Genomic DNA, 13,487 nt, shown 5'->3' with positions numbered 1-13,487 from the left:
AGTGAGACAGTGTGCGTAGTGCCACCGCGTGTGATACCTTGTATGTATTTATTGCACGGGCTCAATGGATCTCCTTGTTTTGTCCCCCTAAATAGAGGGAAATAATCAGAGGAGACAGAGTTAGTATAGACGAAGGCAGTTGGGTCAGTGTAAATAAGCTTGGTATGTTTAACAAAAGTAAGGCCAAATCCAAACCTACTAAGTGTGTAGAAAAGATATTCCCAGTCGACCCTATCGAACGCCTTTTCAGCATCGAGCAAAATTACTGCTACTGGGGATAAAGTGTGGGATTTTGTATAGATTATATTAAATAGTTTCTCAAGTTAAAAAAGGACTGTCTGCCTTGAACAAACCCAGTCTGGTTTTGGAAAATATCTTGCCATCGCAATTTGTCAAACTAATCGGTCTATATGATGAGCAGTCAAGTGGGTCCTTATTATTCTTTAGTAACATTATTATAGATGCTTGAAGAAGTGTGGGGGGAAGGATTTCTTTATCCAGAGCCTCTGCATACATTGATAAAAGAAGAGACGATAGTTTATCTTTGAATTTTTTATAAAATTCTATCGGAAACCCATCCGGACCTGGGGCGTTTCCGCTCTGAAGGGACATTATTGCAGCGACTATTTCTTCCAATATGAGGTTTTGTTCTAGCCCCTCTTGAGAGTCAGCGTTTATTGTGGAAATATTTAAACTAGAGAAAAAAGCATAAAATTGACTATTATCTGGAGTAACATCGGAAGAGTATAGTTTAGAGTAAAACAATTTAAACTGATCATTAATAGCTTGGTGATCCTCTGTTGGTGCCATTAAATAATCTAATCTGAGGAATAATATGAGACGCTGCTTTCTGGCGAAGTTGGTTGTAAATGTATTCACAATTTTAAAAATTTATCATTTATCAATTCAATTATACCATTTTGGAGGTATTGGATGAAGCAGCAGCAGAAACACTGTGGCGCGCACCTTTGGAATGCCGAAAAGCAGGGCCTGTTTTTTGGGCTGCACTGGTGGAGCACTCTCTACAGCCCAAAAAAGTAGCCCAGATAATTGTGGTCTGCTGAATGCTGTACAACATCGCTAAACAACATGGGTTGGAGCATGATGTCATGGAAGTGGAGGAGGGCGATCAGCAGGTGCCGTATATGGGGCAACAAAATGAAACGGAAAAGCAAAAATGAGCATTTGCATTTAACATTCAACATGCATTAATCAAATAAACATAACCAGAAATATCAAAGTCAAAGTCATCTTTAATTGTCAATTTTTCAACATGTGCTGGACATACAGAGAATTTGAAAAAACTTTTCTCTCTGAGCCACGGTGTAAACTGACAGTATAAAGATTTTAAAATATATACAGAGTGTAAGGATAAAAATAAAAGGACAGATTTTCAAAAATGTTCAGATACTGTCCATTTCGAAAAAGCAACAGCAGCAACAGCAAATGTGCATGGACTTGTATTAACCGCAAGTAAATTAATAGGCACAAAACATAAATAAAACATTGCACATAACTCATTCTGAATGGAAAACAACCTGCATCTAGGCTATGTAAAATATTTGCATTGAAATTGGCTTTTTTTTCTTTCTTTTGCGGAGGATGCGTTTGTGGCCATTCGGTACAATGTGCACATCTGCGCCCTCGCTGCGCTCTCCGCTTTCCTTCACCCTCCATGGTCAAACTAACACACCCAAAATGCTCATTTAAATAGCGGGGTCTCCACCACTTCTGCACGTGCACTAATCATTGTTGCAATCTTAGTGAAGCAGGTGAGGAAACTGCTCCACCAAAGGAATTAGTTGTTTACCACCCTTTATTTCAGATCTTAGTGAATCCGCTCTTCTGTTGGCCTGAGGGACAACAGAGTGATTCTGTCTGTTAGTCCTGCACTTTGGCAGGAGTAGTCTGTGGCTGAACAGGCTCCTTCGATTGATGATGACAGTGTGCAGAGGGTGGCTGGCATCGTCTACAATGTCGAGCACTTTGTCTAGTGTTCTCCTCTCAGCAACCGTCACCAGAGAGTCTAGCTTCATGCCAACCACAGAGCCTGCCCGCCTGGTGAGCTTGCCCAACCTGGACGTGTCCTTTTTTGAGGTGCTTCCCCCAGCACACCACTGTGTAAAAGAGGACGCTGGCTACCACAAACTAGAACATCCACCGGAGTTTCCTGCAGATGTTAAAAGAGCGCAGCCTCCTCAGGAAGTACAGCCTGCTCTGTCCATTCCTGTAACAGGTATTTGGTGTGGGTTGCCCTGTCCAGTTCGTTGTCCAGCCACAGCTCGAGGTACTTGTAGGAGTCTACAACCTCCACCTCAGCTCCCTCGATCAGAACAGGTCACAGTCTTGGTCTGGACCTCCTAAAGTCAATGACCTGGGGCCTCATTTATAAAACAGTGCCGAGGTAAAAGCACTTGTTACGGTGAAATTTACGGTTACCTCGTCTTTGACTTGAAAACACACTCTGCAGTGATAAATGATGAAGACCAGACAGGAGAGATGATGAAGTAATAAAAAATGATTTAATCTAAACTAAATAAAAAGGTACAAAGCGGGATAGACAAAGAAGTGGTCTCCTCTGGCCAGAGGAGAGGCGCGAAGAAGGGCCCACACACATTTATACCCCACTGTCCCACCCCCCCCTTCCACAGACAACAAAGAAGAGACCAGGGGGGGAAGGTCAGTCTGCCGGAGGTGACATCTCCGATGTCGGGGTGAAAGTTAGATGTGTGTGTGTGTGGGTGTGTGAGTGAGTGTGTATGTATGTGTGTAAGTGTATATGATGTATGTGTGTGTGTATGTGATGTCTGGGGTGGGTTTGGACCAGTGGCGGCTGCTGGTCTTTCATGCAGGGGAAGCTCATTTTCTGCCTACTTCAGAAAATTTATCTGTTTATTTAAATGTGAATTCTAGTAGAATTCACATTTTGTTGTCAACAACTATTTGTAGATTATCGCACACGCACGCACGCGCGTAGCTGCTGCACGCTGGAGTGTGAGTGTTTGGTGAAAAGTCTCACAACACAAGCAGTAACAGTCTCCACAAACACCAAAAACAGACACTAGGTTTGTCAGAAGTTAATTCGCTATGAGAGGATCAGCAAAGTCTTCGTGTCAACACAGAGCAACGGACTGAAATATTTGAAAAACCCGCCTGTGTGCTTACAACGTCATACTCTCTGATTGGCTCATTTCGCTGTCAATCAAAATTGAATTAGCCTGAGATAGATCATCCAATCATCATCCATTATTCCAGCGTCCGGAACAGACAGATCCAGCCCACTGCTCCATAGACCTCCTGTGAAGCTCGGCGTCCGATGGGCGGGACTAAGTGCGTCATAACCGAGCATTTATCCAATGAGCGTCTAGTTTGACTGCAGTGGATCAACCCCTAAATCCGCTCCCATTGAAGTCAATGGAAGCTGAACTTCACCACTGTTTATTAACACTGTGACGCTGCGGTAATGAATGAAGAACGTCACGCTGTCACTGTCAGTTTCCTGTTATAAGAAGCTGATTCTGAACTAAACATACATGTGTTCTGTCATATATTTAGTCAATGAAATGTACACACAACACTACATATTTGACCACTGATTTTAGGGGAAGCTGAGGTTCCCTTGTAGTCTTAAAGCATCCGCCACTGGTTTGGACGTGCTCTGGCCTTGGAGATTAAACTGAGGCCAACTGACATTCCTTTAGAGAAGCTGTATTATGGGAGTATGAGCCCACTGACTTTGCAGGAAGAGGAAAAGACATCAGACAGGCGTGGAAAGTTACAAATTGGGGTATTAAGTTGAATGAGATCAAAAAGCAAATATATGAGTATACATAATTAATCAATTTTGCCACCACACACTTCACCTGGCATATGCTAAAAACCAGGAAATCCATATGCAAAACGAGTGCGCACACTCGTCCCATGCCTGTTTCCATTTATAAATGACAATCAACTCTAAAGTTGTCGCACGTGAAGAAATATCTTACTCCACCCATACGGTGCCTATAAAAGGTCTGGTGAACGCCCTTAATGAATATTCACTAATACAAATTTCACGGTGGTCCGAGGAGGTAAATGAGCAATTAAAACAAATTTCACTCAATGCGAGGTGGAGGTATTAATTGTTGAGGTGGACACACACAGAAGACTGTACTTTGGTGACAACGCGCATTACAAATGTCAGAAAGGCAAATTGCGTTGCGTTGATCAGAGCGTGAGACTGTGACTGAGGTGAAAATGAAATAGTCAGACATAAAAGCAGAAGGGAAAATATGTATCACTCTCCATAGGAGGAGCGTCTGTTCAACAGGTGGTGGAAAGTAAGTAAGGAATCCCCGTTTTTACAAGTATAAAAAAAAAATCCTGTAATCTGATTACATGTTTTTGAATATATTGTAACGGATTACAGTTACATTTTTTTGTATCCAGGTTATGTGACACCATTGCTTGTAATCCGTTACTCCCCAAGTATGGCTTTAGCCACAGTATTGCAGAGTTAGAGACAATATGTGATTCCTCTCATCCAATGAAGATGAGAGAGAAGCCACGCCCCTGTAGTAACATCTGTTCTTGTTATTTAGGCATCACAGATATAAGAAGTCAGTGTTTAACTGTGACATGAAGGGAAACCAGTTTAGAGCTCATCAGCTGTAATCTTTGTCCAAGAAGTAGCATACCCTTTTTTCCATCTTCCATCTGCTCATTGTTTATATGATATTGTTACGGCAGAATTTGCGGTTGACCTCATTTGGAGACATGATTTATTGCTCTGGTTGAATGATGGAGTCCAGTCGGAGCATTGATGGTTTTATAAAAAAGATTTATTATAAGATAAAATAAAAAGGAGTAAAGAAGAAGCTTCCATCCTGAAAGAATGAAAGACAAAGGCTGGTGGCAAAGCAAAAATGCAAAACCCGTTCAAGACCCGTTCTAACTCTGACTAACAGTTTCAAAGCTTAAGCTTTTTATATAGATAACAGCAAAGTTCCACTCTGAGGTAAGGAGGAGGGGAGAGTCAGATGCCCAATAGTGGAAAGATTTGAGGATGATGAAGACGTGTATGTTATGAGGAAGGTTAGGCGCCAGTCTTATCTATCCTTGATAGTGTGCATGTGAGCAGAGACTCTGGCCTTGGCAGAGATTCTGTGCACTGAGTACGATCTGTACTGTTTAATCATGATTCAGCTGTTCAAAAGTGTAAAGAGTAATGGAGTCATCATGTATTAAAACATGACAAATTGTACACATGAACATACATTTGACGATATGATGATGAATATAATAATTGCCATAACAATATACACACAAAGGAGATGGAGCTACAGGAAATGTTCTACTGTCATTTCCCTCGAAACAAAAATCCTGAAGCTAAAAAAGGATCATCAAAGTACTTCATTTCATCTACACTAAATGTTTAACCACAGGAACAACATGAAAGAGTAAACATCAAAAAGGATAGATGTCCCTAGAGACATGGGCAACTTACAGCTAGTTTAAAGTAAACAAACAAACTGACTCCAAAAATGACAGATAGATGCACAAACAGACAACAACTTTACACAACAATGAATAAAAGCACTTAACGACAACAAAAATACCCAAGGATCACTCCAAAAACACACAAAATGGCATATAAAATACGGACAACAATACACAACAATAACTACAAAATAACAGAAAAATACACAAAGAGACAAAAAGAATGATTAAAAAACTCTAAATTAAAAGTACACAAAGGGCCTATACCATGAAGCTAGATAAGTATATGCTTGATTAACTCCGTCAGAGAACAGCTGTCCTACGAACCGAGATATCAACAAGTTAACTTAAGCAAGTTGATTTCTGACTACCTGCACGCTCTTGTGGCAGAGGTGGAGATTATGCGTCAGACCAATCACAAACACAGACAAACTGTGTAGAGCAGCTTACGTCACAATTGAGGAATAATTCTTTGAAAATATGAAGAACTAGAATATTTGCATTTCCTGAAGAAAATGCAAGTGAGGATGCATGTGCTGGCTCGCGTCGCACTGCATTAGCATAGCATTAACCTAGCAATAGCATTAACCTACAATAGCATTAATGAGGTAATAATTTAGCAATAATCGGTAAAGCCAGTTAGAAGTCCAGTTTATACAGTTTTATGTGTTAAAATCCAAGTATGAAAGGAAAAAACAGTTTGAAGTCCAGTTTATACAGTATTATGTGTTAAAATTCCAGTATGAAAGGAAAAACGAGTCAAACCAGTTAGAAGTCCAGTTTACACAGTAGTATGTTTAAACATCCCAGTATGAGCTGAAAGTGAACAAACAGCTGAACATGTCAAAGTCTGAATGGTGGAAATCCGTTAAAACAGTGAAGGATCTAAGTTGTAGATGTGAAATGAGAACCTGCAAACCCCACAGAAGAGGAGGATTGGTGATGAAGAGGAGCAGTGATGATGCAGAGTATAATTTTTGAAACATTTCAAAGTTTGAATGGTGAAAATCTGTTGAAAAATGGCAGAGCAGTGAAGGATTTAAGTTACTACCTTAAGTGGTATATGTTACAGATTTTTCACCTCCGATACCGATGCCGATATCTGGTGTTTCTTATTGGCCAATACCGATCCTGATACAATAAAAAAGTGCTGAATTGCCCAACAAATGGTATGTCTCATTGTGTGGAAAAGACTGGGATTGTTCTTTCATGAATCAGACTTGACTTAAAGGGGACATATCATGCTAAATCCACTTTTTTTGCCCTTAAATGCATTTTGTTGTATATTTAGTGTTTAGAAGTACAGAAAAAAATCAAATTAGTCTCTTCAGGTGCTCCGTAGATATCTTTATATTCTGTTTTGCTCATATTTTTCAATCTGTTTCGATTTTTCTATTCTCTATTACATTTTTTGAACTATTACGTCACAGTATTTGCAGCGGAACTGCCAAATAAGACATCGACTCCAGGCCCAACACTTCGAGCAATCCGCCATTTTTATTTCTCGCTGTGAATTTGTAGTCCACTCTCAAGGATGCCGAAGTTACGAGAGGAGAAATCAAAACATTCGGTTGTTGGATGTAGTAACCCACACACTTCATTACACCGTCTCCCAGCATCAGAACCTTTTCAAAGTGCCTGGTTGAGTTTTATTTTTTACGGAAATGTACCCACATCCGTGGGTAAGGTCATTTTTGTGTGCGCGAAGCACTTCAAGGATGACTGCTTCAGCAACCTCCGCCAGTATAAAGAAGGATTTGCCGAAAGACTTTGTCTGATTGAGGGGTCAATTCTTTCTATCTTTGGAGACAACGAACAGAGCACTTTGGTAAGCTGTAAATAACGCTAAAAAGTGTGATGATAAGACGTCCCTGTCATTGTTTTGTTAGCATTAGCAGTTGCACCGTCTTCATATGTTAGCGCTGTGTGCTCGTTTTAGATCCTTGATGATATGGCCTACGTGATTTAATGTAAGTCTAAAGTTTTCATTAGTCATTTCATTTTGCCGTTTTTGTCTCAGAAAAGACTGTATTAAAATGCATTTCGTGATGTTAGCTTGGCGATAGCGTTAGCTCGGTGCTTGTGTTAGCTCACTTGTTAGGGTTCTGCAGGTTCATCATCTTCATTTTCATCTCGCTCCGCCGGGTCCGACTCTGGCTGGAACATGTAAGGCTGGATGGACAAGTCTTCTGTTGTTGACATTTTGTAAATAACCTCTGAATAAAAAGTTTATGCGCCGCTACATAGCCGTATCTCTTCTATCAAACTACAAAAATGGCCGAGCAGGGTGGAGTTGAACCGAGAGGGGGCGGGGTATGAAGTGTCTCATTTGCATTTAAAAGAGACCGCACCAAAACGAGTTACTCTCAGAAGCACATCAGAAAAGGGGTAGAAAAGGGGCCTGTGGAGCTATAATAATGAGGAATTCAGACCCAAGCATTGCAGTTCCGCTTTATATAAACCATAACTGTATGATTTATATCTAAAAAGGAAGGATTTAAAACCATGATATGTCTCCTTTAAACATTTATTTTTAATTTGTTTGAAAACAAATAAACATATATCATTGTATAGAGTTACTTGTTTATTTATTAACTGCAATAGTACAACGATCCCTAACCAGTAGTTTCTCTAGCTTGGTCAAGCAACATGTAAAACCTAATAAATTTAACTGGTTCAGTCAATGCAACTAACAATATAAATTTAATTAAAATTAAAATAATGACTCTAAGGCACACCTGTGTAATAATCACGCTGTCTAATCAGCATCTTGATGTGCCACACCTGTAACTTGGGATGGATTATCTCGCAAAGTAGAAGTGCTCACAAACAGATTTAGACAGATTTGTGAACAATATTTGAGAGAAATAAGTATTTTTTGGATATAGAAAATGTTTTAGAACTTTGACTTCAGCTCATGAAAAATGGCAGCAAAAACAAAACTGTTGCGTTTATATTTTTGTTCAGTGTAATTATTGATTACACGTATGTTGTTATTACCTCTGTTTTAGCTATCATTGTTTATTGTTACTTTACTCATATAATGGATATTATTTATTTTGTAACCTCCCATTATATAATATGATTATTATCATTAATTACAATTATGATGATGATTATGATTGATATTGTTGTTGTTGCTGTTGTTATCTATTCATTTTGGATACTTGTGTTGTTAATTATTTATTGTTAATTATTGAATTTTCTTATTATTATTATTGTTGTAAAATGTATTTACCTATTTTTTGCTCACTGTCAAACACAGCATATTTACAATTATAATATGCTAGCACAGTGCCCGTCGGAAGTATGTATTCATATAGTGAGAGAAGTAGAGTTGTCAGTTATGGCCAAATTAGTATGTGTTTGAAAGTTGGATGTACAAAAAGGTGTACATACTCTGTACTCTGTAGTGTTATAAAGGGGTTATGTGTGGGTGCAAAGTAAAATAGTGTCTGCGAGTCATTGTATTTTTGTATCACTCTGTTGTCTTTTTGTGCATTTTTTCTGTAATTATAGTTTTTTGTTGCCATTGTAGTGTAATTCTGGAGTAATTTTTGTATCTCTTTTTGTGTAGTTTTGTGCATTTCTGTTGTCATTTTGTGTATTTTTTGTATAAATATTTATTTTTGTGTATTTTGAGTCATTTTCATATTTCTGTAATGTTTGTTTTTCATTTAGTATATTTTTTGTATATTTCATTTAGTATATTATTTTCTCACACATGCGCGCGTGTTATGCACATAATCCGTCGCAGGTTGTTGAGAGATTAAAAAAAATACCACAAAAAATAAAGGTTTTGCAACGCCTAAGTCGCAACTCTCTCTCTAAACGGCTCTGTGTTCGTTCAGCATGTACATAGGTGTAGTGCACACACGCGCATCAGCCGTGTGTGTGTGTTTACATTATAGATGAACGTTTTGCAACACCAAATTACTCCAAAATAACAGATGCACACACGTAGTATTTGGAAGCCGTTGACTAAGTTTCAGGTCGAACTCATACCCTGTCGGGGAGATATTCGCTCCCCACACACACGCTCACACATAGAAAAGCAGACCTTCTTTGCTTATACATACTGTATATACAGGTGCTGGCCATATAATTAGAATATCATGTAAAAGTTGATTTATTTCAGTAATTCCATTCATAAAGTGACTTGTATATTATAGTCATTCATTACACACAGACTGATACATTTCAAATGTTTATTTCTTTTAGTTTGGATGATTATAACTGACAGCTAATGAAAATCCCAAATTCAGTATCTCAGAAAATTAGAATATTACTTACAAAAAAGATTTCTAGAAATGTTGGCCAACTGAAAACTATGAACATGAAAAGTATGAGCGTGTGGCACTGCTCAGGTGTCATGAGAGCCCAGGTTGCTGATAGTGGCCTTCAGCTCTTCTGCATTGTTGGGTCTGGCGTCTCGCATCTTCCTCTTCACAATACCCCATAGAAAATCTATGGGGTTAAGGTCAGGCAAGTTTGCTGGCCAATCAAGAACAGGGATACCCTGGTCCTTAAACCAGGGACTGGTAGCTTTGGCACTGTGTGCAGGTGCCAAGTCCTGTTGGAAAATGAAATCTGCATCTCCATAAAGTTGGCATGAAGTGCTCTAAAACTATCTGGTAGATGGCTGCGTTAACCTTGGACCTAAGGAAACTGCCAATGTGCCGGTTAAATATGCATGCTTTATGTGTGACAAGAAATGAGCAATTAGCATGTGTTGACCACATGATCATGTGTTATCAAATTCAAATTACTTTTTGTAGCCTTTCAAATACATTAACTAAAAAAAAAATCTTATATATATACATATATATATATATATATATATATAACATTGTGTTCATGTAAACTGAGATTTGTAAGAATTTGAAGATGGAAAATACTGTTTTATTTCTTGATGTCAATTTTATTTTATTTTAAACTGTTTTGAGGTTTCCATTTACATGATCATTATAAATCAAATCAAATTACATCAAACATTATTCTATATAATTTTAACTGTATATAATTTAATAAACTGTATTGTCTTCATTGAGAAGGTTCTTTGTAAAATAAAGGTTGCAGACCCCTGTCCAGGGGAAGAGTGTTAGGAGACCCCACTATAAGAACTGGACCCTAGGAATTTAATTCCATGTGGTGAAGCAATGCAGATGCTAAATTGGTTATGCTAAGTTAATTCAAGTACAGCCTTTCTGCAAAATAAAAAAACAAAATACATGTAACCTGTTGTTATGCTTTGCTGTTATTTAAAAAAAAGTCTGTGTAAAATGAATGTGTACATTATACAAGTTTCACTTTTTGAATGGAATTACTCAAATAAATTAACTTTTTCATGACATTTTAATTATATGACCAGCACCTGTATAGACACACAACCAAATCAAAAAAAGAAAGAAAAAAAAAACCTTTTTTCATTGGGAGTTTGGGTGGGGTCAGTGTGCCTCGGATTCCGGGACGGGGGGCAGGTTTGTTTTCGGTGGTCGTTTGCGGGGGGTTTGTTTGGACCGATGGTGCTCGGGGTGGGGGTGGGGTGATCTTTCCTGGCCGGTGCTGTTGGTCAGCTGGTGGGATGGTAGTGGCAACTGCAATGATTGTGATAGTGATCCTAATAGCAATAATGATTCATTAATATTTTCCAATTATCATTTATTACTCCACCTCACCTGACCATTAATTACTACTGGGACAAAATTGACAGACTTCACTTTAAAAAAAAGTCTGTATGCATGCACACACACACACGATCCTCCTTTTGTTTTGCTTTATGTTTGCTGTATAACTAATCTGCTTCCATCCTGTGCTTTGTCTTTTTTTTGTTGTTTTTTCATGGTTTTGTGTTTCTACTTGTATTGTTTGTCTTGAAAATAAACAACAGCACACAACAATGACTACAAAAGCACAAAATGGCTTCAAAGTGTCTGAAATGTATAGTAAAAATGAACAAGCTTTTTAATATGTGTGTACAGTAAACCAATACACCACACAAAAGATAATAAAAGAAAGTTCTAATATTAATAGCTAATAAGGCCTGAGGGACTAAGCTTCTGAGGCTCCTACTCTACAGCAGATGTTCATGTATGAGAGGAAAACAGCTGAGATGTTCATAACAATTCAGTAATGACCTCAAACAACTGCAGAAATGTGTTTATTTCAATTTGTTGGACCACAATGTTCATTATTTGTTGACGTTTTTACATCTGAACCAAACCAAACTATGACTTTATTGTGTTCTTACATTGCCGTCTTTATAAACTCTTTCAGGAATGACCAATCCAGAAGTGATTCGTTCCCTGGAGAAAGGTCACAGGATGCAGCGTCAGGACAGCTGCCCAGTGGAACTCTACGACATCATGCTGGAGTGCTGGAAGAACAAGCCCGACGACCGTCCCACCTTTGATTACCTGCAGAGCGTCCTGGAGGACTTCTACACGGCCACAGAGAGCCAATATCAACAGCAGCCATGAGACCAGATTCAGCAGTCCGACCAATGACTGAAGCCCTGTAGCACATCCTCACCTCTGATTGGCTGTTCCACTGCTCCCTCTGAAAGACGCTCTGTTGTCTTCATGTTTTTAAATCAAAGGCAAAAAGTATTTTATGTGAACTAAGTCAACGTAAACTTAGCACATCACATGATTTATTACCATTAAAGCTGTTGACTGGTTGCCATGGTGAGTAATTAATCACCTGTCCTGGATAATAGATGTCACAGCCCTCCTATTATGCTTTGCTGTCATAATTAACTGTTCAGTCATTTTTTCAATGTGAAGAAAAAGCTAGAGATGCACTATATTGTCACCTGCTATCAGAATCGGACGATATTGGCTTTGAGATTAAGTATTAGATATTGAACATTCCCCCGATAAAATAATTTTATAATAAATAATAAAATATCTCGTTTCATAATTGACCGATCTTTATGAAATTTGACTAAGTTATGTCGAGTAGGTTTCTCAATTATTCCAAGTTTCACCTCATAAAATTGCACATTTTATCTCAAATTTTCCCCTCAAAAAATGGGGGTGTCCCTACATTGTGAACTACTGTGTGATTATTGGGATATAAATTTCTTCCAAGCCTTTAAAGTGTGAATGATGATGGTACCATGATCAGGATCTTTGATCCAGATAATGGACAATATCTGGAAATGAGGAGATTTGGAGCGTGGAGGCGATTCCCTCTCTGAGTTGATCTAGAAAGAAAAAAAAAGTTTTTTCCACTGAAATACAAAATGCAAGCAGGTAGTAACTGTTTTTAGGATATGCTGCAAGATTCTTCAATGTCTGGTTTGAAAACAATTGCCATGAATAAATATGACATGTATTACAAAACAAAAGTTGTATTTTTTTTTTTTTATTTTGCACAGGAAATTATTACTCAACACTGATATTACCGTACTTAATTTTCAACTTCAACTTACTCAATCATTCCTCTTGGATATGAAGATTTGGAAGATGTCATTTAAAATGTGAAAGTTACAGGCCAAAATGCATTTGCACCCATTATAGCGCCACCTAGTGGCGCACATTTTGATATGGGTGATCTATATGCTCTTCTATATGTACCCTGTAAATTTCACAGGCCTCAACATAATACTTCAGCTGAAATAAAAGTTTGTTTATTTATATATGTAGTAATAAGCCATGCCCACTTTGACCGATCGCGATTAACTTCGAGATACGGTCCCAGGAGTGACCCAAGGTCATACCCAAAATCGGTCATGCCATTTAAGAGATATAGATTTCTCATTATTGCAGTGGCCCCCTAGAGGCATAATTTATTCAAATGTGGCTCAAATTTGGTGTTGTTAGCAATTATTTTGACCGAGATATGCAACAGTTTGCATTTTTAGAGCTCGCTAGAAAACTTCACTTGTTAATAATTTGCACATATTTTGCCTAAACAAAATTATTTGCTGAACTTTAGATCAGGTCCAACTGAAGACTCTACGTGCCAAGTTTCACACAGATTGGACAAAACCCCAAAGAGGAATT

The 13,487-nt window shown here is 38.3% G+C and overlaps 1 protein-coding gene across 1 annotated transcript in view; it reads left to right on the top strand.

The window, feature by feature from the left end:
• Window positions 1-12,498, top strand: part of hck (HCK proto-oncogene, Src family tyrosine kinase) — a 112,197-nt gene extending 99,699 nt beyond the window's left edge. The window contains exon 13 of the mRNA XM_028452671.1: window positions 11,755-12,498. Coding sequence (XP_028308472.1) covers window positions 11,755-11,957 — 203 coding nt within the window. The 3' untranslated portion in view covers window positions 11,958-12,498. The remainder of the gene's footprint in view (window positions 1-11,754) is intronic.
• Window positions 12,499-13,487: the final 989 nt, after the last annotated feature.

Source organism: Gouania willdenowi, chromosome 7 (genome assembly GCF_900634775.1).
Source record: "Gouania willdenowi chromosome 7, fGouWil2.1, whole genome shotgun sequence".
NCBI lineage: Eukaryota > Metazoa > Chordata > Actinopteri > Blenniiformes > Gobiesocidae > Gouania > Gouania willdenowi.
Note: the sequence above shows the minus strand (reverse complement) of the source record. Positions and strands in the feature narration are given on the sequence as shown.